The sequence below is a fragment of the Amblyraja radiata genome, chromosome 3, assembly GCF_010909765.2.
Source record: "Amblyraja radiata isolate CabotCenter1 chromosome 3, sAmbRad1.1.pri, whole genome shotgun sequence".
Classification (NCBI taxonomy): Eukaryota; Metazoa; Chordata; class Chondrichthyes; order Rajiformes; family Rajidae; genus Amblyraja; species Amblyraja radiata.
In genome coordinates, this window is record NC_045958.1 from 114,478,780 (window position 1) to 114,506,308 (window position 27,529).

Below are 27,529 nucleotides of genomic sequence, written 5' to 3' on the forward strand. Positions count from 1 at the left end.
CCAGGGGCCACAGTCTTAGAATAAAGGGGAGGCCATTTAAGACTGAGGTGAGAAAAAACTTTTTCACCCAGGGAGTTGTGAATTTATGGAATTCCCTGCCAGAGAGGACAGTGGAGGCCAAATCACTGGATGGATTTAAGAGAGAGTTAGATAGAGCTCCAGGGGCTAGTGGAGTCAAGGTTTATGGGGAGAAGGCAGGCACGGGTTATTGATAGGGGACGATCAGCCATGATCATAATGAATGGTGGTGCTGGCTCGAAGGGCCGATTGGCCTCCTCCTGCACCTATTTTCTATGTTTCTATGTTTCTATGAGTAACTCAGCGGGATCGGCAGCATCTCTGGTGAGAAGGAATGGGTGGCGTTTCAAGCCGAGACCCTTCTCCAGACTGAAATTTAAAATATTTTAAAATATTTAACCTATTCTTTTCTGGTCAATACAGATGCTGGCCTTGACACCAAGGCCAGATCCAAAAGAAGTAAATGAAGAGGAAAAAGTTATTCCATACATTTGAATGCCACTGAGAACGAAAGGGGACCTGGCATTTCAAATAGATATCTGTTACAGAATGAGATCAAAAATTTGTTCTTAAGATCATGTTATAAAAAGGACCAATGAACATTGTTCTAAAAAGACCCTTGGACAGGCACAGTGGATAGGAATGCTTCAGAGGGATATAAGCTAAACATAGGCAAATGGGACCAGCCTAGATGGGGCTGGTCTCTTAGTTGGCATGGAGAAAGTCATAGTCAGTCTTATCACAAGGAAACAGGCCTTTCGGCCCATCTTGTCCACGCCGACCAACATATCCCATCTACACTAGTCTCACCTACCTGCATTTGGCTCATATCCCTCTAAACTTATCCTATCTACATACCTGTCTAGATGTCTCTTAAACGTTGCAATAGTACCTGCCTCAACTACCATTTTCGGCAGCTCGTTCCATGCACCCACCACCCTTTGTGTGAAAAAGGCTGCCCCTCGAGTACCTATTAAATCTTTCCCCTCTCACCTTAAACCTATGTCCTTTGGTTCTCGATTCCCAAAGGACCTGTTTCCATGCTGTAAGCTGAAGGGCCTGATGCAATGCTTTCGGACTTGTGTGGTAAAATCCTGGAAGTATTGAAAAATAATCTATTTTTACTCTGCTGCCAATGTATTCCCTCCTCTGCGATCCCTTCCATCAGCTAATGAACTTGAGTGCTCAACAAAAACACAATTTCAAATCATTTCTACTTAGAACATTGTTGATTTTATTTATTTTAATACCACAGAGCAAAAACGCTCTTGTTTCCAAATGGCTCATGTTGAACCTTTTTATTCATTACACCGATGATATTTATTTTGGCAATTCTTTTTATACACAGTCCCACATTTTTTTTTTTTTTAATTTACACTGTACATACAGTCATTCTACATTTGACATGCCCTTTCACAAGTATAGACACAACTTAGGAGATCAACGATCAACACACTGTAGATCTAGTGTACTGAAATCCAATTGATTAGTTGCAGCATACAAGCAATATTCATCCCAGTTTTTGGATAACATTAACAGAAAGATAAAGGAAAAATTATACACAAGCAGCTGACACACAAGAGCAAGCGTATAGAGTAGATGAGCGGTGGGGTTTCTTTTGCCCAAACCTGACTATGGACAGATGCGTCGCAGTCAGGGACATCGCCAACATTAAGAACAGGAGAGTCAAATATAGTACTTTTTAAATTAAGGTAATAGATATTCTTAATCCCCTTAAATCATCTGTTTTGTATCTGTCATACTGGTTACATACTGGTCCAATAGGTTATAGTTACGTGTGTGATATTCTTTAATATTATACCATTAGAAAGAATACAAGGACAATACATATTGGAGCCTCATCCACCATTGATCGTAAAATGGAACAACATTAGTCAATTTCAGTCAAAGTTAAACAAAATCGTAGTAGTGCAAGGCTATTGCTGGAAGCAATACCCAACTTGATCTCAAAGTTTGCAAATAACCATACATAATACTTTACAATCATTATAAATTCTATCAAATGTAATCTGGTCGAGTTATCATAAAATAATGTTTTTTTATTCATCCATATCACAGTGACATCATGTCCATAAAATAGCATGAAGACAAACTGTACAATAATATGAAAGAAATCAGAACATTATGATTGAAAATTGTACAACTCTATGCCTGGGAGCATTCAAACTCGATTTCTTTGATCACCCATGCAAATGAGAAACATAACTTGTTTAATTGCTTCAACAGTGTCTTCTTTGGAGGCTCCCCCCGTGAGTGGTCTAACACACAGTGTCACGGACTGATGAGGCCGATCATCCATTTTCACAGTTTACTTTCAGCTTTTCATTTAAAACATGCCATCAATGGAGTTTATTCACTGGAGTTTAGAAGGACGAGGGGGAATCTTATAGAAACATATAAAAATTATAAATGGACTGGACAAGCTAGATGCAGGAAAAATGTTCCCTATGTTGGGCGAGTCCAGATCCAGGGGCCACAATCTCAGAATAAAGGGGATGTCATTCAAGACTGAGGTGAGAAATTTTTTTTTCTCCCAGAGAGTTGTAAATTTATGGAATTCCCTGCCACAGAGGGCAGTGGAGGCCAAATCACTGGATGGATTTAAGAGAGAGTTAGAGGGATCAAGGGATATGGGGAGAAGGCAGGCACGGGTTATTGATAGGGGACGATCAGCCATGATCACAATGAATGGCGGTGCTGGCTCGAAGGGCCGAATGGCCTGCTCCTGCACCTATTTTCAATGTTTCTATGTTTCTATGTTTCTATGATGGCATGAGCTGAAAGTTACTGAAAGCGGGGAGCGGATGGAGAAGGGGCGAATCGGTTTCTTCGTGTGTTAAATTTGATGGCACCATTGGCGTGAAAACAGTTGTGTGCAAGCCTAGCGACTGATCATTATCCATTGTTAATCTAGGTTTGTTGACTTGCTTAAATATATAATCAATCGCTCAAAGACACTGCTTATTTAAAAAAAAATACTGAGAATCATAGAACTGTTATGGCACAGAATGGATTTATTCAGCCCATCAAGTCTAAACCACCATTCCCACCAATATAATTTCCTCAGTCTTTCCATATATTTTGCAAATTATTCTCTTCCCTATTCTCTCTGAAAACTCTGCGTGATATTGCCCTTTCTTGATAAAGCCTCTGATTGATTCTGGTTTCACCACCGGTAAAGATAGCGAGTTCCAGATCAGAACCAGTCTTGGTATTAAAAAAATTCCTTACTTCCCACATATTTTGCCTATATATTCTCTTCTTTTCTTCCCAGTCCTCTTTAAAAACTCTGAATGATTCAGCTTTCTCCATCCGTAAAGGTAGTGAGTTTCAATTCAGATGCAGTCTCCGCATTAAAAAATTCTGGGCGTCTCTCTGGCTTCCCATAGGCAACTTTTAAATCTGTGCCCATAGCTTCTTGCAACTTGTACTTCTTGGAGTAACTTCCCTCATTTTACCTTGTCTAAACCCATCATGATTCTATGCACCTCCATCAAAGGTCCTCTCAAAGTTCTTGGCTCCAAGGGGAATCTTCCCGCCTGTTGCTGGAATCCCTCATCACTAAAGATGTGATGGTTGTGCGAGAGTCAGGGAGGGATGGTTCGATTCACAGGAGAAGGGGGAGATTGTGAGGTATCTTGTATCGTTGCAATGTTAAAGGGAGTCGCAGCATTGCCGTGTAAGAAAATGTAAAACTATAATACTTTAACCTGAACATTGGATCAACCTAAATGTTAGCGTTTCGTTCCAACTAAAGAAGATCCGCCATTTCTTGAAGTCAAATGTCCATTCATGATCAGTGAGATTTTGATCCCAGTGCCATACAGTTTTTATATTAAAGATGGCAAGAAAACAACACTTGATGGGACAAACAGGAACTAAAAGAGTGGTATATATATGTATGTATTTATTTAGAAGCTGAGTTGTAGCGCAACATTTTTAAATGTATTCATTTTTCAGGTAATCATGAGGTAACCTGTGTTTAGAATGTCCTAGTTTGACTTTAGAACGTGGTTATATTACAAGATCACAGGGGGTGCGTTTCACTTCTGGATAATGATCTTTGCTTTCATCATTAATGTTTTATAGTTTCAATGAGGGCCGTTGAATACATTTGCAGGCTGTCGACTATAAGTATCAATAAAGAGTTATTACCTTTTCAATTAATGACACTGCTCAAAACCGAAAATATATCTCAAAGCACAGGAAAACAGAATATACATTAATTTGCTAAAACTCCACCGTTTGCGTCTTCAGTTACCAGTTGCATTACAACTTACAACAAATTGTTGTTAACCGCATCTCATGATCTGCACAGTATATTTCATTTCACTTGCACTTTATGTGCAATGTGACGAATAAAACCACGTTGTATTGTATATACAGCTAGACTGTTTGGTTTTGCTTGTGTTAACACTTGCACCACATCATGTGCCCTTTCCACTAAAGGGTGAGTAGACACAAAATTACTTTCCATTAATGTACAAAAGTTGCCATCCATCTTTTCAGCAAACGCATACAAAGTGTACTCCCCCCCCCCTCTCCCCCCCCCAACGTCACACTGGAAATTGCATGCCGAACTATATTCAGAAGCTAGTAAAGTGACTGTGCTGAAGTACTTACATCTAATGTGAGATCTGTTTTACAGAGGCATTCTGATTAACAAATTCTGTTACACTCGTGTTTTCCCCATCCCGTTATATTTGTAGAAAATGTCCTAATAATACTAATGGTAGTATTGCGTTACTCTTATCTATATACACAAGATTTATAGGCAATACCAAGAACAACCATAGGATTTTTCACTTATCCTATTGGATAGCATTGGATTTACGTTATAAGACTCTAAATAGGTTACATATAATTTATGAATAGTTTGTCGAATGGTTATTTAGCAGTTGTAGGTCTTTATTTCTTTACTATTGATGAATCTACAAATTGCATATGCATCGTGTGTGTGAGAATCTACAGGAGCTGACTGTGCAATCTTATAAATTTGTATACTACACAAATTTAATTGTTGAAATATTATACTATAGACTTTCTAAAGCGCTTTGTCCCTCTGGCCAACTAAATTCTGGCGATGACCCTGGCAGAGATAGGTTAAAGTTCACAAATGTAGAGGAACAACTGCAGTGAGTTCTCACGTTTATATACTAGATCTACAGACACCTACACATATTTAAAACACTAAGACACAAGGAAGTTAAAGACAAAATATTTCAGTTTTCACACAGAGGCAAGAAAATATCGTTCTACGCAGAATAATGCGGATTTTGCAGTTATCGTGCATTTCTCAGGAGACAGCTCTGATACCCCATAAGGTTTAAACCTGGCAATAAGAAGGAAAAATCGCTGCCTTGATTGGAATATTTAGATAGAAAATTCTGGATATGGAGCTCAGAATGGAAACCTGGTGTCGACTGTAAGTAATAAAAGAGAACTCCAAGTTTGTATTGAAAGATTCTTCAAGATCTTCTTGGATGTTTTGTCTTTTTTTAGAGGTTTCATTAGTAAAGATGACAAAGATTACAGGGAGAAAGTGGGAGAATGGGATTGAGAGGGAAAGATGGATCAGCCATGGTCAAATGGCAGTGGACTCGATGGGGCAAAGTGCCTAATTCTGCTCCTATCTCTTATGGTCCTTATGGTCTCAATGTATTCTGGCTGTTTAGAGGATTAGGCTAGAATTGTTATATTGTTTTTGAATATGCGAATTGATTGAAAGATACAGCATGGAAACATGCCGGCCATCGATCACTCTAGTTTGCACTAGTTCCCACTTTTACATCCACTTTCTCCACACCAGCAGCAATTTACAGAGGCTTTTTAACCTATGAATCCGCACATCTTTCGCGTAAGGGAGGAAACCGGAGCATCCGGCGGAAACCTACATGGTCTCAGCGAGACCACGCAAACTCCACACAGACAGAGCCCCAGTCCAGGATCGAACCCGGGTCTCTGGCACTGAGAGGTAGCAGCTCTACCACTGTGCTGCCCATACACAAACCACATTAAAAAAATAAATACAAATTCTGCAGAGATATGGTTGCTCAGAAAATGAATCTTGGGCAAAATGTCAAAATGAAGACAGGTGCCATCATGAGAGGAAGAATTCGGGACAAAATTAATGACCCTCCACATATGTTTAAATTTCAGTTCAAATTAACATATGGTAAAAAAATTATGCAAGATTAAAAAAAACTGGAGGTATTTATCTTGACAATTAATTTGCTGAAAACTGTTAAAAGGTGTCAAATATTGTAAATACATTCTTGAGCTGAATCAATATTGTATTGACCCAGTGTTAGAAAAGTGCTGGAGTAACTCAGTAGGTCAGGAAGCTACTAGTGAAAAGGAATAGGCAACATTTCAGGTCGAGACCCTTCTTCATTCAGTCAGGTCACTATTTGATTCAAATATTGAGCCAATTTGTTATAACATCTAAAAGAAAACACAAAGTGCTGGAGAAACTCGACGGGTCAAGCAGCATCTGTGGAGGGAATGGACAGACGATGTTTTGGGTCAGGGCCCTTCTTCAGACTGCTAGGAGTGAGGGGAGAAAGGTGGAAAAGAGCGGTGGGGAGAGGCGGGACAAAGCTGTATTGCCATGTTTGTTTTGTCCACTGGAGGACAGAATCCTGCAAACATTAGCCTCAAAACTGATTCCCAGACAATGGTGCTAAACACACCGTGAAGTCACATCAGCGTGTTGCAGGCTCCCTCGGAAATAAACTCCACTGAGGTCATCGCAGGAATAGTAAAACGCTTTAGAGTGAATAGAGGCCATCATTCCATTGCTCTCCATTTGCCAGTGAAAGTAAAAGAAAAGTAAGCAAGCCCAAAATCCATTTCTGATAGAGTCATAGATAGAGTCATAGTGATACAGTGTGGAAACAGGCCCTTCGGCCCAACTTGCCCACACCGTCCAACATATCCCAGCTACACTCATCCCACCTGCTAGCATTCGGCCCATACCCCATCCAAACCTGTATCTGTCCAACTGTTTCTTAAACGCTGGGATAGTCCCTACCCTAACTACCTCCTCTGGCAGCTCGTTCCGTACATCCACCACACTTCTTTGTGTGAAAAAGTTACCCCACAGATTAAATTCCTCAGACCAGGTTAAGATTTTACAGGGCAGAAGAGTTGAAGTAGAAGAAGTATATTTGTCATTGGAAGAACCTTTGCAAAAGCCTATGTGGATCCAAGTAAAGGAAACAGAATATCCCAGAATCACGCCCATCTTTGCAATGCTGGGAATATTTTGCTAACGTGTTGCCTCATGTTTCCAGTTCTGAGGAATGTTTAGTTGTATTCCTCTGCTGAGAGCCACAATCATCACACTTCTGCTGATAGCTTGCAGCAACTATTTTCTAATGACTACCTTGTATTCTGAATAAAGGACGGGAGTAATAGGCAGGATTTGCAATCCCGCTGGATGGAAGAGGGATGATATCAGATCGGTAGCCTGTATAAACCCGACATAATTCCTCTCCTCATTCCCCTGGCTTCACAAGAAAGGAAGAAGAACAAAATACGTTGTGAACACTTTAGCAGGTCAGGCAAAATCCATGGAAAGAGCATCAACGTCTCAGATCAAAGACTTTTTAACAGGAATAACTTCTTCCCCATGGTTATCAGGCTTCGGAATGGTCTTTCCATAAGCTAGGATACTGTCTGATTCCTCTCTACCCCATTGTGGACAAGGGACTTTGTCTATGCAACTGATGCACTACACGCTGAGAACTATATTCTGTACTCTGTATCTTTACCTCGTGTACTTGAGTTTGGCTTGATTGTATTTATGTGTAGTATTATCTGATTTGATCCGATAGCATTTTTAAAAAAAAGCTTTTCACTGTAGCTCAGTGCCCGTGACAATAATAAATATGAACCCAGGAACGTTTAAATTTCCAACCAACATTAGATTGTCTTACCAAGAGTTGTGAAGTACATTCATTGGTCTTGTCAATTAATCTTTCTTTGGAAATGTTTTTGAGAAGCATCTTGGGTTTTATTTTCTCTGTTAAATGTTCTGTTAGAGTGATACAGTGTAACAGAGCCCTTCGGCCCAACTTGCCCACACCGACCAACATGTCCCAGCTAAACTAGTCCCACCTGCCTGCGTTTGGCCCATATCCCTCCAAACCTGTCCTATCCATGTACCAGTCTAACTGTTTCTCAAATGTTGGGATAGTCCCTGCCTCAACTACCTCCTCTGGCAGCTTGTTCCGTACACCCACCACCCTTTGTGTGAGAAAGTTACACAGATTCCTATTAAATCTTTCCCCCCTCACTTTAAAGGGTGATGAAGGGTCTTTGATCTGAGAGGTGGTCTCTTATTTCTCCTTCCATGGCTGCCTGACCTGCTCTGACATTTCTCTTTTTATTTCAGATTTTTAACACCTGCGTGTTTTTTTAAACTATTTATTCGCTAGAAGGTAGAAGGCTCAACAGACAGCTGATAAATCACAGAATAGCTGAATTTCCACTCTCAACATTGAACTTTAAGATGTATCCATTAGTCTTACAATTTAAACAAAAAATAATGATGTTTTTGAGAATAACTTTGGGCCGTTTTTAGACTGTTTCAGGTGCTTGCTGTTCTGTGTGGAAAAAATAACCAGCCATCTGTTGTGTTATTCCTGTCCCAGATTATCAAAAATGATATGGCCCTTGTGGCTAAGGGAATCAGAGGGTATGGAGAGAAGGCAGGTACGGGATACTGAGTTGGATGATCAGCCATGATCATATTGAATGGCGGTGCAGGCTCGAAGGGCCGAATGGCCTACTCCTGCACCTATTTTCTATGTTTCTATGTTTCTATATGAACACTGTACTGTTAGTGGGCTGGAGTGATCTACATTGGGCTATGTAGATACAAAATCAAACTGCTTACATTTCCTGTTTATTTTTCAGAAGAGCATGAGCAAGGAAGACTGCACAGCAATAGTACATTAAAGGAGAAAGTCCAAACCTGAAACCAGCTGTGCAGTTCACTATGTCTAATGGAAGAAAGAAGTTGGCAAATGCAAAACTATGGTCAGACATTCCTCCCAGCTGCCTGTGGTCTAGACCTTCTATCATGGGCGACACGGTGGCGCAGCGGTAACGTTGCTGCTTACAGCACATAGCGCCAGAGACCCAGGTTCAATTCCGACCATGGGTGCTTTTCTGTACGGAGTTTGTACGTTCTCCCTGTGACCTGCGAGGGTTTTCTCTGAGATAATAGACAATAGACAATAGATTGAAGAAGGGTTTCGGCCCGAAACGTTGCCTACTTCCTTTGCTCCATAGGTGCTGCTGTGCTCGCGGAGTTTCTCCAGCATTTTTGTCTACCTCCAATAGACAATAGACAATAGACAATACGTGCAGGAGTAGGCCATTTGGCCCTTCGAGCCAGCACCGCCATTCAATTTGATCATGGCTGATCATCCCCAATCAGTACCTCGTTCCTGCCTTATCCCCATATTCCCTGTCTCCACTATCTTTAAGAGCCCTATCTAGCTCTCTCTTGAAAGTATCCAGAGAATCGGCCTCCACCTCCCTCTGAGACAGAGAATTCCACAGACATCCAAAGACTTGCGGGTTTGTAGGTTAATTGGCTTGGTATAAATTGTAAATTGTCCCTAGTGTGTGTAGGGTAGTGTTAATATGCGGGGATCGCTGGCCGGCACGGACTCGGTGGGCCGAGTGGCCTGTTTCCGTGCTGTATCTCTAACCTAAACTAAAATCACACTTAAAAGCCAGGAGAAAAATGCAAGAGTTTCTCCAAGGAAATCCCTGGCTAATGCTTGACTATTCACCACAAAACTACGCTACGAAGGAACTACGCTCTGAGCGAAATAAATGTTGGGATCATCATGAAATTGTATTAATGTTTTGGGCATTCCTATTCAGCTCCGCTTTTACGAATTCACTTTAAATATTTTATATATAATTCAAACTACAAGAGGCACAATGCATATTTTACAGACAAACATGAGGTCGAAGGCCATTCAGGTTTCAAATGAACACTCTATAGGGTTTTGGTCACGCAGTCAATGCCTTTCATGAAATCTAATTAATGTTTTGATTTTGGAGTATTATTGAAGATCTTTAAAATAATAATAGCTGATTGTTATCCTCTGCGTCTGGAATTATTATTTTATTCACTTCAGTGGAACCAATTTATCAGAGGTTGAGTACGATGGCTAAAAATAAATTCCAACGTAATTCTTTTCTTATAGGAAAGGAATGCACAATGAAATTCCTTTACGTACTATAATATATGTAAAATAATATAACTAATTGAATAATGTGCATATATTCTGTGTTTAAAATTATTTTAGTGCATTTTTGCGAGAAAATCAGAAATGTATTACTTTTCAGGAAAAAATAAAAAGGAAAAAAATTGACAGCAATATTACATCAAATGAGAAAATGTGTTTAAAAAGTTCATATTTTGCATTATAAGGGCACTGGTAATTGTACTACCACCATCCTACAGTATTTTCTGAAAAAATAAGTTAGCAAATGCAAAACTATGGCCAGAAATTCCTCTCAGCTGCCTCTAACATCCTATTGTAATTTCTGGAGAAATAAAACCTCAAGAATTAATTTTATCAAAGTGGTTTGATGTTTCAGATCTATTGTTAATAAATGTGTTTGGACAGCATTAGTGGAAATGCACAAGTCCACAGTTTTCATTTCTTTGGGACACCGCTTACAATTGGCAAGTGGTTCATTCATCATTACCACAAGGGTGGAATCTAGAGCCACGGGCAAGTATGTAGTCTACAATGACATAAAATTAGCAACAAGGATTAGAGACGATGATTAACTTCTCATAAGATCCTCTACTCCGATCTATACCGACATTGCCCATTGAAAATATAATGAAAAATGCAACTTACTGATTTAGTGAACATTAAGAAATGGAATTATTTCACATCACGGATTCTATAAATATCTTGTTAGGATGAATTATGTGCCATTATTTTCCATCAGCGTTGCCTCAAAACTTTACTAATGTGACAGATTATATGATTCACTGCGACTGAAGAATTCAAATTGGCTTAGATATATAGATGAGAGGGTAAATCTAATAAGTGGAGACATGTTGGATAAAAAGCCCACTGTCAGACTAGGCTCGCCGTCGCTTCTTGGTCTATCAGTAATACCGACAATCGTGGGCTGCAGCCTTATTAAATACATGGCTTTGAATTAGGTGAGAGTGTGTACAGTCGAGAAAGCAAAATGTAAACTGCACGGAACCTAAAGGGAAAGCAAAGAGGAAGTACTTGTGTGTAACAATTAGTTGTTTGTCTACGCAACGGATCTTGTTATTCAAACATTTCACTTGACCACTGCCATTGGGCACCAAAAAATCCAATGGACGGCTGTTCCGAATCACATGAGCACCTGGTTCCTTGTGTCAGGAAGTCGGAGTCCCACCAAGCCACCGCAGACGAGGACAGTGGACGCCAACAGAATCGGGATGGATTTGGTTATACCCACCAAGGAGCCGAAGATTAGATTTCCAAGTACCGTAGCAGCTTTGCACAGGGCATTCAGGAATCCGAATCCTGTGGCTCTGTTGAAAGAAATCAAAGAACATTATTTTAGTTTAAGGGAATGATGTTAGTATTTGCCCACCACCGATTTTTCAGCCACTGGTGGTCCGGCATCTCCTTTAATCCGGGCAAATTTATGAGAGCGCACTTGCAATCACCGTCCGAAGTCCCTCCGAAAATGTCGGGTGAGGTGGTCAATAGACAATAGACAATAGGTGCAGGAGTAGGCTATTCGGCCCTTCGACCCATCACCGCCATTCAATGTGATCGTGGCTGATCATCCACAATCAGTACCCCGTTCCTGCCTTCTCCCCATATCCCCTGACTCCGCAAACTTTAAGAGTTCCATCTAACTCTCTCTTGAAAGCATCCAGAGAATTGGCATCCACTGCCTTCTGAGGCAGATAATTCCTCATCTCCATTCTAAATGGCCTACCCCTTATTCTTAATCTGTGGCCCCTGGTTCTGGACTCCCCCAACATCGGGAACATGTTTCTTGCCTCTAGTGCGTCCAAACCCTTAATAATCTTATATGTTTCAATAAGATGCCCCCTCATCCTTTTAAATTCCAGAGTGTATAAGCCCAGCTGCTCCATTCTTTCAACATTTGACGGTCCCGCCAACATGCCATTAGCTTTCTTTACTGCCTGCTGTACCTGCATGCTTACTTTCAGTGACTGATGAACAAGGACACCCAGATCTCGTTGTACTTCCCCTTTTCCAAACTTGACACTATTCAAATAAAAATCTGCCTTCCTGTTTTTGCCATCAAAGTGCATAACCTCACATTTATCCACATTACACTGCATCTGCCATGCATCTGCCCACTCACCCACCCTGTCCAAGTCACCCTGCATCCTCATAGCATCCTCCTCACAGTTCACACTGCCACCCAGCTTAGTGTCAACTGCAAATTTGCTAATGTTACTTTTAATCCCTTCATCCAAATCATTGATGTATATTGTAAATAGCTGTGGTCCCAGCACCGAGCCTTGCGGTACCCCACGTCACTGCCTGCCATTCTGAAAGGGACCCGTTAATCCCTATTCTTTGTTTCCTGTCTGCCAACCACTTCTCTATCCATGTCAGCACTCTACCCCCTATACCATGTGCTCTATTTTTGCCCACTAATCTCCTATGTGGGACCTTATCAAATGCTTTCTGAAAGTCCAGGTACACTACATCCACTGGCTCTCCCTTGTCCATTTTCCTAGTTACATCCTCAAAAAATTCCAGAAGATTAGTCAAGCATGATTTCCCCTTCGTAAATCTATGCTGACTCGGACCGATCCTGTTACTGCTATCCAAATGTGCGGCTATCTCATCTTTTATAATTGACTCCAGCATCTTCCCCACCACCGATGTCAGGCTAAATGGTCTATAATTCCCAGTTTTCCCTCTCCCACCTTTCTTAAAAAGTTGGACAACATTAGCTACCCTCCAATCCACAGGAACTGATCCTGAATCTATAGAACAATGGAAAATGATCACCAATGCATCCACGAATAGAGCCACTTCCTTAAGTCTAGACCTCATTGGAACTTCTATGCCAATCAGAGGGACAAATTTATCCCCTGCGGCCAGGGCACTGGGCAGAGGTCAGTTCCTTTGGCCGACTTCTGAGGCCGACTTTGTGGGTGGGTACCTTGGCTCCCTGGTGGCCTTAGCAGACCGTTCCAGTTCTGTTGGACTCTTCTCAGAGGCCATGACCTCTGTTGGTCTGGCAAAACAGATAAACCAGAAAGACTCTGGAACCAAGGATGCCGAAAAATCAATGGTGGACCTGTAATGAATTTCTGTCCAATCACTTTCTTCATCATCAATAGCCAATGTTGCTAGCAGCAGATCAACAAGTAAATAAGTATCTATATTACTAAAAGTCTGATCTTGACCGCTTTTGGCTCGCTGTGGTGTGATTTCCGAAAGAACGCCGTCACCTATGGCCGTCATTTTCGGCCACCTCGCTCAGAGCCCCCTCCGCCTTCCGGGACCAGAAGATTTTCCCCATTGTTGAAAAATCAGAGAGATATTAATGTTTTTTTTAAAATTGCCATTCTCTCTGCTGCCCCTGCTGGTGGGAGGGGGGTGGGACTATAAAACCCGGAAGTGGTGTGCCTCACTCAGGCTCTGCAAGATGGAGGAAGCCAGAGGGTCATGTCTCTCTGAGCTCTGAATAACACTGAACACGTCCACTCAACTGTGAGTCCCCTTAATGTGGTTTGAAAATGAAAATATGGTTGGTTTGAAGTAAAAAGGCACTGCCTGCAAATGGTTGTTTGGGTGCTTTGGCTTGAAGGTAAAGGGCACTACTGCAAATGGTGGTTTGGGTGCTTTGGGTAACTTCCTGTTTGCACTGTATATTGATTTTAGATAAAACGCTACCACCTACGGCTGTGATTTTTGGACATCTTACTCAGTCCCCCCTCCGCTCAGCAGGTGCAGAGGATTCTTCCCATCAATGAAAAATAAAAGTGTTATTAGTGTTTAAAAAATGTTGAAAATCTCTCTCCTGTCAATCACGCCATGAAGGCCACAGCTTTTCCAGTGGGAGGGGGAGGGGGTTATAAAACCTGGAAGTGTGGGTGTGGCTCAGTCTCTGCATGATGGGGGAGGGAGAGGTCACGACTCTGTCTGAGCTGTGAATCAACTGAACACACTGAATGTCTACTGAACTGTGAGTTTGGTGTTTTGTGTGGTTTTATGCTGGTTTTATGGTGGTTTCACCCTGCATGAAATGGTATGAAGCTGCATTTGAATTTGGTGGCCTTGGATCCAGCTTGAAGTGGTATGAAACTGCACTTGAATTTGGTGGCCTTGCACCCTGCTTGAAGTGGTATGAAACTGCACTTGAATTCAGTGACCTTGCACCCTGCTTGAAGTGGTTGGAAACTGCACTTGAATTTGGTGGCCTTGCACCCTGCTTGAAGTGATAGGAAACTGCACTTGAATTTGGTGGCCTTGCACCCTGCTTGAAGTGGCAGGAAACTGCACTTGAATTTGGTGGCCTTGCACTCTGCTCGAAGTGGTAAGAAACTGCTTGAATTTGGTGGCCTTGCACTCTGCTTAAAATGGTAGGAAAATGGATTTGAATTAGGTGGCCTTGCACCTTGCTTGAAATAGAATTTCAAGGAATAGCCATGAGTCAACTGCCAGCCCACCAGCCATGAGTAAGCTGCCAGCACATCAGGTTGAGGGACCGAACTGCCATCCCCAAGAACCCACCACCAGCACTCCAGAAAGCCCCCCCACTGGCCTCCAATATTGGAATTGGTGGAGAGGTGGAATATTGCGTCGGGGGACCAGCCCTCCCGTGTGAACATGGGACCCAACGGGTCCCACTTAGTGTAGTAAAATCTAAAAACAGTTAACTGCAAATGCTGGTTTACAAAAAAGACACAAAGTGCTGGAGTAACTCAGCAGGTCAGGCAGCATGTCTGGAGAACACAGATAAATGACGTTTCGGGTCGGGACACTCTTCTACAGACTGCTTGTAAATTAGTATTATTTTCACTGAAATACATTCCCAAGAAATTAAGCAGACATTTATTAACTGAAATATAAATGCAAAAATGACCAATAGTGGAACCAGGGACACAGTTTGTGGCAGTTGATAGTTGTTGTGGTTAGTGTTGTGCAGTGCCCAAGGGCTTGATGGTTACTGGGGAGAAGATATTCTTGAACCTGGCGGTCAGGGGTCTCTTATCAGCTCCCACTTCTACCATTTACCTACACACCAGGGAGCAATGTACAGCACGCAATTAACTTACCAACCCACACATCTTTGGTATGTGGGATGTAATTGGTGTGCTCCAAGGGAAACCAGAGGTAGAACATGTAGGTGGCCTGAGGTCAGGCTCAACCCTGGATCTCTGGTCCTGTGAGGCAGTAGCTCTACCTATTGCTCCACTGTGTCACCATTGTTGGATAGGGGTTGCGTTGACATTAATGCCCCTGTCCCACTTAGGAAACCTGAACGGAAACCTCTGGAGACTTTGCGCCCCACCCAAGGTTTCCGTGCGGTTCCTGGAGGTTGCAGGTGGTTGCCGGAGGTTGCAGGTGGTGGAAACAGGTAGGGAGACTGACAAAACCTCCGGGAACCGCACGGAAACCTTGGGTGGGGCGGTAAGTTTCCAATCAGGTTTCCTAAGTGGGACAGGGGCATAAGGATACGGCATGGAAACAGGCCCTTCTGCCCTTCAATCCATGCTGACCATCAACCATCTTTTATTCTAGTTATAGGTTTAGAGACAGAGCATGGAAACAGTCCCTTCAGCCCACTGTGTCCGCTCCGACCAGTGATCCCCATACACTAGCACTATTCCACACACTGGGAACAATTTACAATTTTTGTCAAAGCCAATTAACCTACAAACCTGTACGCCGTTGCAGTGTGGGAGGAAACCAGAGCACCGGGAGAAAACCCACGCAGGTCACAGGGAGAACTTACAAACTCCGTACGGACAGCACCCATGGTCAGGATCGAACCCAAGTCTCTGGCGGTGCAAGGCAGCAACTCTACTGCTGCACCACCGTGCCACCCAGAACATTAGTTGACACTAGTTCGATGTTATCCCGCTTTCTCATCAACTCCCAACACATTTGGGGTAATTTACAGAGGTCAATCGACCTACAAACCCACACGTCTTTGGGGTGTGGGAGGAAACCAGTGCAACCGGACGAACCCCACACGACCACAGGGAGAATGTGCAAACTCCACAAAGACAGCAAGCACCTAGGGTCAGGTTAGAACCTGGGTTTTTGGCGCTGTGCGGCAGCAGCTCTACCAGTGGCGCCACTGTGCTGTACAATGATGTTCATACTGCACTAGGGCGTGGACAGGTAAGAGGTCATCATGTTGGAAACCCAACCAAGAGTAATAACATGTAAAATTGTAGTTAATAACTCCACGTGAATCACTCTGTGACAATCTTTACAACTACCTCCATTGTGGACCGTCACAACATGCTGGAGTAACTCAGCGGGACAGGCAGCATCTCTGGAGAGAAGGAATGGGTGACGTTTCAGGTCGAGACCCTTCTTCATCCTGACAGTACAGGTGAAAGGGAGATACAGAGATATGGAAGGGGAAGGTGTGAAAACAAGGTATCAAAGGGGACAAGGACAATGTAGAATAGCTCATTGTTAGCTAGGGGAAGGTGACATTGAGGCAAAATTTAATCCGGGGGACTGTCAAACTGGTCGAAGAACTAGGATGGCGGAGGGATGGAGAGAGAGGGAAAGCAAGGGCTACTTGAAGTTAAGAGAAATCAATATTGATTTAGAAATAATTCAATTTAAATGATTTTTTCTAGAGTTCTGCAGCATCTCATTATATCGGTGTTGCTCTAAACAATGTATCTGTTATTCGTTCCACTTGCACTTTACTGAGGAAAATCAAAATGACACAGAGGTTTATAAATATTGATTGCATAATAACGAGAAGGCTATTTAAACATTTATTTGTTGGAAACACAAATCTAAAATTCTTGAGGTGCCCAGCAAGGAAGGCAGGTCTTTGAGGCTTTCCCTCAGCTGGCAACAGTTCAATAACAAGAATGTGTGTGCATTCACTGGCACTAGCTGGGAAGAATGATTTTATTACCAAATCCAAGTTGTCATTTGTTCTGAAGTTTCCTGTTTCTTCAGAAAGTTTATATTCCGAAAACACGAAACAAGGCATTCCAGATGCGGGAATCTTGCGTCGAACACGATGAATAGAAATGCATTTATATACTTGTGCGTTTCTCAATCATTCTGCCACACCTAGTACATCAATATTCTATTATTTTTCTTCATTAACTCCTGGTTAATCCATGTGTTAGACTCTGGTTCGACTAATTCAATGATGGATTTGTTTAAATTGATGTATAATTACTGAATCTACTTATCTAAACTATGATCTGATTCTTGGCAAAGTTTCCTTTAGCGTTTTAACACTAGAATTTAGAAATAGGTAGTTCTGCTATTTCTATATTTGGATATAACACGAATCGGATATAACACGACTGGCGAATCATGGAATTTATATTGTGCGAGGTGAATTGGTTGTAACACGATTTATATCAGGAACAGGGGCTCAGCTCAGCCTTACAGCACTTGCAACGCTAGAGACCCGGGTTCGATCCCGACTACGGGTGCTGTCTGTATGGAGTTTGTGCGTTCTCCCCGTGAGCAGGTGGGTTTACTCCGATTTCTTTGGATTCCTCCTGCACTCCAAAGACGTGCAGGTTTGTAGGTTAATTGACTTGGCAAAAGTGTAAATTGTCCCTAGTGTGTGTAGGATAGTGTTAGTGTACAGGTGATCGCTGGTCGGTGCGAACTCGATGGGCCGAAGGACCTGTTTCTGCGTTGTACCTCCACACTAAAGACAAAGCGCTGGAGTAACTCAGCAGTTATGAACTTATGAACATTTGCAAAAGAAAGCTAGGTTGTAGACTGACCTCCTGTCAGTTGGCAGAAGTTCTACGGTGATGACGTCAAGGGAGTTCCATGCGGAAATGGTTAGACCGTTGTACAGGCACAGCATCCCAATCATTATGGCTTCACTGTTCCCAAACCACAGGAAAAAGCAGCTGATCCCAGAGAGAACCATGGAGCCACCTACAGAGGTTGGAAAGGCAATAGGTTTCAATATGAAACAGGCACAGAAAATGCTGCAATATATGGCATCGCCAACTTGTGTATGTGAAGGAAAAAATAACAATCAAAGATAGTAATGACTTGATGGGAATAATAACAATCACAAAATCACCTGCCCAACCAAGAAATTACTTGCATTTTCAGGACTTCAAAAGATTTAGTTACGTTTAGTTTTTAGATACAGCGCGGAAATTGACCCTTCTGTGTCTGCGTCGACCAGCGATCCCCCCACACTAACACTATCCTACACACCAGGGACAATTTACAATTTTTACCGAAGCCAATTAACCTACAAACCTGTACATCTTTGGAGTGTGGGAGGAAATTGGAGCACCAGGGGAGAACCCACATGGTCACAGGGAGAACGTACAAATTCAGTACGGACAGCACCCGTAGTTAGGATCGAACCTGGGTCTCTGGCGCTGTAAGGTAGCAACTCTACTGCTGTGCCACCATGCCACCTCCTAAAAATCCTTACAGCTAATGAAGCATATGCTAAGAGATTGGAGCGGCTGGGCTTGTACACTCTGGAGTTTAGAAGGATGAGAGGCTATCTTATTGAAACATATAAGATTGTTAAGGGTTTGGACACGCTAGAGGCAGGAAACATGTTTCCGATGTTGGGGGAGTCCAGAACCAGGGGCCACAGTTTAAGAATAAGGGGTAAGCCATTTAGAACAGAGACAAGGAAACACTTTTTCTCACAGAGAGTTGTGAGTCTGTTGAATTCTCTGTCTCAGAGGGTGTTGGAGGCCGGTTCTCTGGATGCTTTCAAGAGAGAGCTAGATAGGGCTCTTAAAGATAGCGGAGTCAGGGGATATGGGGAGAAGGCAGGAACGGGGTACTGATTGGGGATGATCAGCCATGATCACATTGAATGGCTCCTATTGTCTATTGTCTATTGTCTATTGAAGCACAGATTGCTTTATAGTTTTATAGTTAGGTGGGAAGGTAATCTATGCACAAAAGGGTCCCAGTTACCAGAGCAAGAAACATTCTTGTAAAATAAAGTTAAATAATATAATTGTCCGATTAATTGAACGCCAACTTTTCTCATCATGCCTCCTGTTGTAGTTCATCAAAATATTGGCTAATTAATTTTGGCTTCCGAATCCCATTTTGTGGCAAACATCTTTACTTTAAAATCTAGAGCTTCTTAAAAATATCCTGTGCGTCTTAACAGATTGCTATTGAGATATGAGATTGCGGTAGCATCCCGAACCGGGTTGTTAGCATATTGCATTCTGATTTTTACAGGACGTTGAATTTCGAAGAACTATTGTGAATTAATTGAGAGTGAAAATGAACGTGCAAAAAAGTTGTAAATTGTGAAACGTACATTTACAGTTGAACCCAGGGGTACATATTGGATTTTTGGACTATTAATTTTGGATGGGAATTGTCCATGTTGATCTAAGGCAATACTTGTCCGAGCCCACTAACACTGTGTTTTCCCTCTGGTTATGGTAGGATTCCCCCTTTTGCGTGAAAATCATCAACAAAGGTCCAGAACCAGCTGATGTAATCGCTGGCTTATCTTTCCTTTGCCCTCAAAGCAGTTGGGCCGAAGGGCTCGTATCCACACTGCGTGACTCGAATTACCAGAGCAACAAACGCCCAAGTATTATAAAGAAGAGTATGTTCTATGAAAATCAATCCCTGCTCCCTAAACTAATAATTAGACGATACCTCCAGACGAATGCCTTTGATATTCCTAGCGTTTTATGTATTGGAACTAAGAAAGCTGGAAAAAGATTTACAAGGATGTTACCAGAACCCGAGTGTCTGGCCTATAGGGAGAGGTTGGGAAGGCTACGACTGTATTGCTTGTAGTGCAGGAGGCTAGGGTTTGATCTTATAGAGAGGTGTATTAAATCAAGAGGGGAATTGATAATGTGGATGCACACAGTCCTTTACCCAGGATAGGGGAATCAAGGAACACATATAGGTTTAAACTGAAAGGGGCAAGATTTAATGGGAGGTATGATGCTGCTGCACCCGCTGAGTTCCTCCAGTTTTTTTGTGTACCTTCGATTTTCCAGCATCTGCAGTTCCTTCTTAAACAAGATTTAATGGGAACCTGATGGGCAACCTGATGGGCAACCATTTCACTCTGAGGGTGGTGTGTATATGGAATAAGATGCCAGAGAAGATAGTTGAGGCAGGTATGATATAATTTAAAAGACACTTGGACAGGTACATGACAGGAAAGGTTTTGAGGGATATGGACCAAATGCAGGCAAATGGAACTAGCTTAGTTGGGGCTTCTTGTTCAGCGCGGATGAGTTGGCCTAAGGGCCTGTTTCACCTGTCCCACCTGCATGCGGCTAGCGCGACCAAACGTGGTGGCTTGAGGCGTACGGCCTCGCGGGGCCGGTCCCACTTCCAACCGCGGAGGCGTCTGGAGTTGTGCGGGGCTGGTCCCGACATCATACTCACCAATCAGCTGGGCAGGAGGCGGGCCGACTGAATTTGGACGTCGCACGGCGTCGGGCGGTGATGTCATCACGTAACGCCACATGCAAGGCTTACACCGTCAAGACGCTGCATACGGCGTCAAGACGCTGCGTACGACGTCGAGACGCTAGGCGTACGCTCGTCGAGGCGCTGCGTACGGCCTCAATGCGGCTGCGGGCTGACAGGCCGTTGTCGCGTGGAATTTTTGAACAGTGTCAGTTTTTCGGAGCCCCACGCGAGGTCAGGACCATACGCCTCCGGCGATCGAAGTGGGACCGGCCCCGCGAGGCCGTACGGCTCAAGCGACCACGTTAGGTCGCGCTCGCCACATGCAGTCGCATGCTGGTGGGACAGGCCATTAACACTACGTTAAATGTGGTGGGTTGTGAAACTACCAAGTGCTCATTACCAAGGAGGTCTCAATCATCTAAAATGTTTGCAAAATCAAAGGAGTCTTTACCTAACATTGTCAAACGTCCAATTCTATCCATGAGCAACGCGGAGACAATATTTCCCGGCAACACAGCCAGCGTTCCAAGGAAGTTGACAAAATATATCCAGTAGGCACTGTAGTCTTCATCAAAGTTAATCTGACATCCTTTCTTATTGTGCAGGAATGTAGTGTTGATAAACTGACAGTCAATGAATTTAGATTCTACAAGATCTGAAGAAAATCAAGAAATGCACATAAATTTTACGCTTGGCAATGATTCAAAGATGAAATTATTAATCAAATAACTTGACGGTCGGTATTTCCGCCTTATTATCTCTCATTATCCGTGTAAGCGGCTGCCAAGAAAAATCAAAGTGGGTAAGCACAGGAAGCAATACTGGAAAACTATGCAGTTAATTATGAAAATATTTCCTCTCAAACTCTGTAGGCAACATTCAAGTTAATATTTCACAAGGCGTAGCATTTATTGTAGGTGGTTGGCTGTGCTATATTCCCCTGGGTGGGAGACGTAGTGTGAAATAACTACTGTATATATATATATATATATATATATATAGTCCCAAACTTATGGGAATCTCCCAGTTGAGACCAAGCGTAAACTTGGTGAACATTTCACTGAACATGTGCTTGGTCCATCAAGTCCTATCCTGTTTGCTCTCGATTTTAACTCCCCTTCCCATTCCCACTTTGACCTTTCTGTCCTGGGCCTCCTCCACTGTCAGAGTGAGGCCACGTGCAAATTGGAGGAACAGCACCTCATATTTCACTTGGGTGGCTTACAATCCGGGGGTGCGAATATTGATTTCCCTCATTTCAAGTAACCCTTGCATTCCCTCTCTCTCTGCCCCTCCCCCAACCTAGTCGTCCTGCCAGTTCTACTGTTTGCAACCATATATCCCTTCGTCATCACCTCTTTCACAGCCAACAATGGACCATTGTGGGCTCTGCCTTTATTTGGTCATCGGTGCCACCCCTGATTTGTTCTGCACCTCTTCATACTTCTAGTTTCCCTCCCCTCTGACTCTCAGTCTGAAGAAGGATTTCGACCCGAAATGTCACCAATTCCTTTTCTCCAGAGATGGTGTCTGCCCCGCAGAGTTACTACAGCATTTTGCGTCTAGCTTATAGAATTCTTCTGTTGGTTATTGAAGGAAGATGTATGAATAAGTGGTTTTGTCTTTGATAAGATCGCACACAGCGTGATTTCCTCACTGATATCACATTAAGAGATAAATTTGAAATCCAGATGTGCCAATGTTCTTCTCGCCTCATGTTCAAGTTCCCACTCTCCCACCCCCCTCTTTCCCATTCCCCACCAACCCCTTCCACCTACATCCTTTCCTCTGGCTTCACATTTCACTCCGCATTTCTCCTAAATCTAACAGCTTTTTTATCTTTTTAGTCCACCTATCTGTCAATTACCCCCCCCCACCCCACGTCACCTGTATCCACCTCTCACTTGTGCAGGAAGGAACTGGAGATGCTGGTTTATACTGAAGATAGACACAAAATGCTGGAGTAACTCAGCGGGACAGGCAGCATCTCTGGAGAGAAGGAATAGGTGAAGGTGACTATTCCTCTTCTGCCTAACCCGCTGAGTTACTCCAGTATTTTGTGTCCATCTATCAATTGTCAGGCTTTGTCCTATGGCCCACCTCTCTTCCAGCTTCCTCCACCCCCCATCTGAAGAAAGGTCCAGACCCAAGACATCGCCTATCCATGTCTTTCCGGGATGCTACCTGGCTTGCTGAGTTACTCCAGCACTTCAAGTGTTTCTTTTTGTAATTTAGCATCTGAGGTTCCTTGCACCTATTTAGCTGATGAATTGTCACCCATGACAGCATCAGTGTTGGGTCGGTAGGTGATCAGAGTGCAATTGATAAGATGGCAGAGTCCAGCTTCTCAGGCTATTAAGCACTAAAACTTACAAATAAGCTCTGAACTACATAGACTTGGGGGCATTGGTTTTGTCTTTTTGCACTATTATTGTTTGATTTTATGTGACGTTTGTGCGTATGTGTGTGTGTCTGTTTGTGTGTGTGTGCGTACATATATAACATACATACATGCATACATACACATATATATATTATATATATACATATGTGTGTGTATATTATGTATGTATTGTACATTTACACACACGGAACTTTATTTTTTGTGTATATATTGTTTACCGTGTACTATGCTTACATATTCTGTTGTGCGGCTGCAATTAGGAATTTCATTGTTTTATCTGGGACAAATGACAATCAAACACTCTTGACTCTTGGTATACACACTGACCTGTATTATAGAAAAGGGTTTCTGTAAATGTGCAGTTCTTAAAATAGGTCATTATAGATGTCACATCTTCAAAATAACAGTTCTTAAAGAGGGAATCTTCAAAGATTACCGATTTAAACTTCATGATGCTGAACCTATTAATAAAGGAAATACATATTTTAATGCTTATGTGGAAACAAGGAACTGTAGATGTTGATTTTACCAAACTGTAGAAGTCTGAAGAAGAGTCTCTTGCCCAGACTAGAACCTTTATATTTAAGGCAGAGATCGATAGATTCTTGATAAGTACAGGTGATAAGGGAATTGAGAACTAGAGGACATGGGTTTAAGGAGAAGGGAGGGGGAGGGGGAGAGGGATGGGGGGAGATTTAATAACAACCTGAGGGGTAGCTTTTTCACAAGAAGAGTGGTGGGATGGACCGAGCTGCCGGAGGAGGTAGTTGAGGCAGGGACTATCCCAACGTTTAAGAAACATTTGGACAGGTACATGGATTGGACAGGTTGAGAGGGATATGGTTCAAATGCAGGCAAGTGGAACTAATGTAGTTGGGACATGTTGGCCGGTCTGGGCAAGTTGGGCCGAATGGTCTGTTTAGTGAGAGAGTCTAGGACTAGAAGTCACAGCCCCAGAATTGAAGGACATTCTTTAAGGAAGGAGATGAGGAGGAAATTCTTCAGTCTGAGAATGGTGAATCTGTGGATATATTTAAGGCAGAGATAGATATATTCTTCCCATTCCCCATCACTTCAACTCCCCCTCCCATTCCCCATCCGACCTCTCTGTCCTGGGTCTCCTCCATGGCCAGAGCGAGCAACACCGGAAATTGGAGGAACAGCACCTCATATTTCGCTTGGGGAGTCTGCATCCTGGGGGCATGAACATTGAATTCTCCCAATTTTGTTAGCTCTTGCTGTCTCCTCCCCTTCCTCAGCCCTTGGGCTGTCTCCTCCCATCACTCAGCCCTCGGGCTCCTCCTCCTCCTTTTTCCTTTCTTCTCCCCGCCACCCCCCCATCAGTCTGAAGAAGGGTTTCGGCCCGAAACGTTGCCTATTTCCTTCGCTCCATAGGTGCTGCTGCACCCGCTGAGTTTCTCCAGCATTTTTGTGCACCATAGATATATTCTTGATTAGTACAGGTGTTAGAGGTTATGGGGAGAAGTCAGGAGAGTGGGGTTATAGATAGATCAGCCATGGTTGAATGGCGGGAGTAGACTTGATGGGTCGAAGGGCCTAATCCTGCTCCTGGAACTGATGAATGTGTTTGACCTTTGGCAAGCAACGAGATAAATGACCAAGCCGTTCCTCACCTGTCCTTGATGTACTCTCCATTTGTGTGGATTTGGTTCTCCAGCGTAAAGTTGAACACAAAATCTTCAACTCTTTCTCCATAAAACTTTTTCACCCGGGATGCATACTCATCGGCTTGAAGGTGCTTGATGACGTCAGGAAACCAGACAGAGAGACCATAGTAACTGAAACATAAAAGAGTGGGCTAAGAGACTTGCGTCTGCCAGAAGATGCAGACATTAGAACAGAAGGATGTTGATTTCAATTCATCTGATGCACAGGAAGCAATTTGCTCCGACTCTTTGCTGTTTATGCAATTAAATCTGTTTAGTGATGCTTGAGAGAAAATAATGGAATGCATGATGTGATAACACACATAATGGATGGTTTCATAATTGATTAATTAACCGACCACTGCGATCCGTGGGTAGGAAATAACTGGGCTTCAAACATGCCAGCACTGGTTTCTTTCCACCGTTCCAGCGATTTTCAAGGAAAAGTGCAAACGCGTTTTTTATTCATGAAAATATGTCCCCTCCTTTGCTGCACCATCGGGCAGTCCTGCAGTGTGTCTCATTCAATTTGCACAGCGAGGCGCAAATGCCTAATTGCTGCGAAATAAAGATGTCTCGAGTTCGGGCCAGCACAGCAGTGTATCTCACCTCACCTTGGATGCACTCACTCGAGCGTCCTGCACGGGTCATTAGATAGCATATGGTTTAGCTTAGTTTATTGTCACTTGTGCCGAGGTACAGTGAAAAGCTTTGGTTGCATGCTATCCGGTTGGCGGAAAGAAAATACATGATTACAATCGAGCCGTCCACAGTGTACAGAAACTTGATTAAAGGGAATAACGCGGATAATGTTTAGTGCAAGATAAGGTCCAATCAAAGATAGTGCGAGGGTCTCCAGTGAGGTGGATAGCAGCTCAGGACCACTCTCTAGTTGTTGGTAGGATGGTTCAGTTGCCTGATAACAGCTGGGAAGAAACTGTCTCTAAATTTGGAGGTGTGGTGTTTCATACTGGGATAAGCTGGTGGGAATGAGCTGCTCCTGAACCTGTAACGTTACAGTTTAAAGGGATAGCAAAAGCTGAGGGCCGCCAATGAGGTAGATAGTAGCTCAGGACTGCCCTCCGGTTGTTGATAGGATGATAGGTTCAGTTGCATGGTAGCAGCGGGAACCCTGACTGATTATCCCAAGAGCAACATGACCAGGTACAGAGAACAAAGGGGGACCCGGGCAGGGGTGGGGAGGGGGGACGGTGCCGAGAACGAAGGGAGGAAACCCTGCGGTGAGGGGTTGGGGTAGTGGTTGCTGCCATGTGCAGCAGCAGGCATTAGATGGGGATATTCGGTGAACGTTTGTGGTATTTTGTTGATGCCAAAACGTGGCGTCATCTATACACTGTCAAGGTGATGTCTGCTACATGTTTTTACCGGGTTGTTTGCAAAACAAAGCACTTCACTGTACCGAGGTACATGTGACAATAATGTATCGTTGAATCATTGAATCATTAAATAGTCACTCAACAGACTGGGGGTAGATCCAGGCAGCAACATTTTTCGGCACATTGTGCTGTCTTTAATTACAAAGTTGTGCTTGGAGATTTTTTTAAATGTCATAACATTTTCGATACTAACTGATCGGGCTACAAAATATTGAATGAGATTCTCCCAAGAGATTTGTTTGGTGGTAAAATTCCAACCAAACCGAACCTCAGAACAAACTAAACACAACCTCACTTTGATCTCCATTGCCAGAGAGAGGCCCAGCGCAAATTGGAGGAACAGCACCTCATATTTCACTTGGGTAGTTTATACCCCAGTGGTATGAACATTGACTTCTCTAATTTCAGATAGTCCTTGCTTTCTCCCTCCTTCCCATCCCCCTTCCCAACTCTCCCACAGCCTACTGTCTCCGCATCTTCCTTTCTGTTTCTCCGCCCCCCCCCCCACCGACATCAGTCTGAAGAAGGGTCTCGACCCGAAAAGTCGAATATTGCATCTCTCCATAGATGCTGCCTCACCCGCTGAGTTCCTCCAGCATTTTTGTCTACCTTCACTTTGAAGACATTTTTTTTTGATACTGACTTGATTTTAACCTGACATATTTAGTCAGGACCTGTCACCCTAAATGACCCGAGGTTCCTGTTCTTCTCTACTTGCCTACTTAGTTTAGTTTACTTTAGTGATACAACATGAAAACAGGCCCTTCGGCCCCACCGAGTCAACCACCGACCATCAATCGCCCGTTCACACGAGCTCCATGTTATCCCACTTCTGCAACCACTCCCTACACACTAAGTGCAATTTGCAGAGACCACCTAACCCACAAATCTGCACAACTTTGGGATGTGGGGGGCAACCGGTGCACCCGGAGGGAAGCCCTTGCGGTCACAGGGAGCAGGTTCAAATTCCATACCTACAGCACCCAAAGTCAGAATTGGATCTGGGTCCCTGGCACTGTGAGGTAATAGCTATACCATCTGTGCCACTGCGCCACCCGAATATAGTTATTAGTCCATCCACTCTGAAGAGGGACCGTTGGGACGACATTGAACACTTTGTAACTTTGTTGACACCCTATACATAGCAACTCTTTGCATACTTTGTGTACCGTGTGCAAAACAAAGAATTTCACCATGACATATATCATTCAGCTAGTGATTTGCCCACATGGGTGCGGGCATCACATTTCTGAACAGGACACATTCAGTTCCGTTCCGTGCAGTTTATTGTCACGTGTAGTTGTACAGGGTCTTGGTGAGACCACACCTGGAGTATTGCGTACAGTTTTGGTCTCCAAA

General features: G+C 43.2%; 1 protein-coding gene across 2 annotated transcripts in view; it reads right to left on the reverse strand.

Moving 5' to 3' along the window:
• Positions 1 to 3,306: 3,306 nt before the first annotated feature.
• sv2c (synaptic vesicle glycoprotein 2C) overlaps positions 3,307 to 27,529 on the reverse strand; it is an 88,983-nt gene continuing 64,760 nt past the window's right edge. Inside the window, exons 2-6 of one of the 2 annotated variants that reach the window (XM_033018624.1) lie at positions 24,741 to 24,905; positions 23,434 to 23,567; positions 21,154 to 21,357; positions 18,038 to 18,197; positions 9,695 to 11,617 (exon numbers count right to left, since the gene is read on the reverse strand). In XM_033018624.1, the coding sequence (XP_032874515.1) occupies positions 11,434 to 11,617; positions 18,038 to 18,197; positions 21,154 to 21,357; positions 23,434 to 23,567; positions 24,741 to 24,905 (847 nt within the window). In that variant the 3' untranslated portion in view covers positions 9,695 to 11,433. Of the gene's footprint in view, positions 5,515 to 9,694; positions 11,618 to 18,037; positions 18,198 to 21,153; positions 21,358 to 23,433; positions 23,568 to 24,740; positions 24,906 to 27,529 lie in introns of those variants that run through there. The other variant, XM_033018623.1, reaches the window with a different exon arrangement.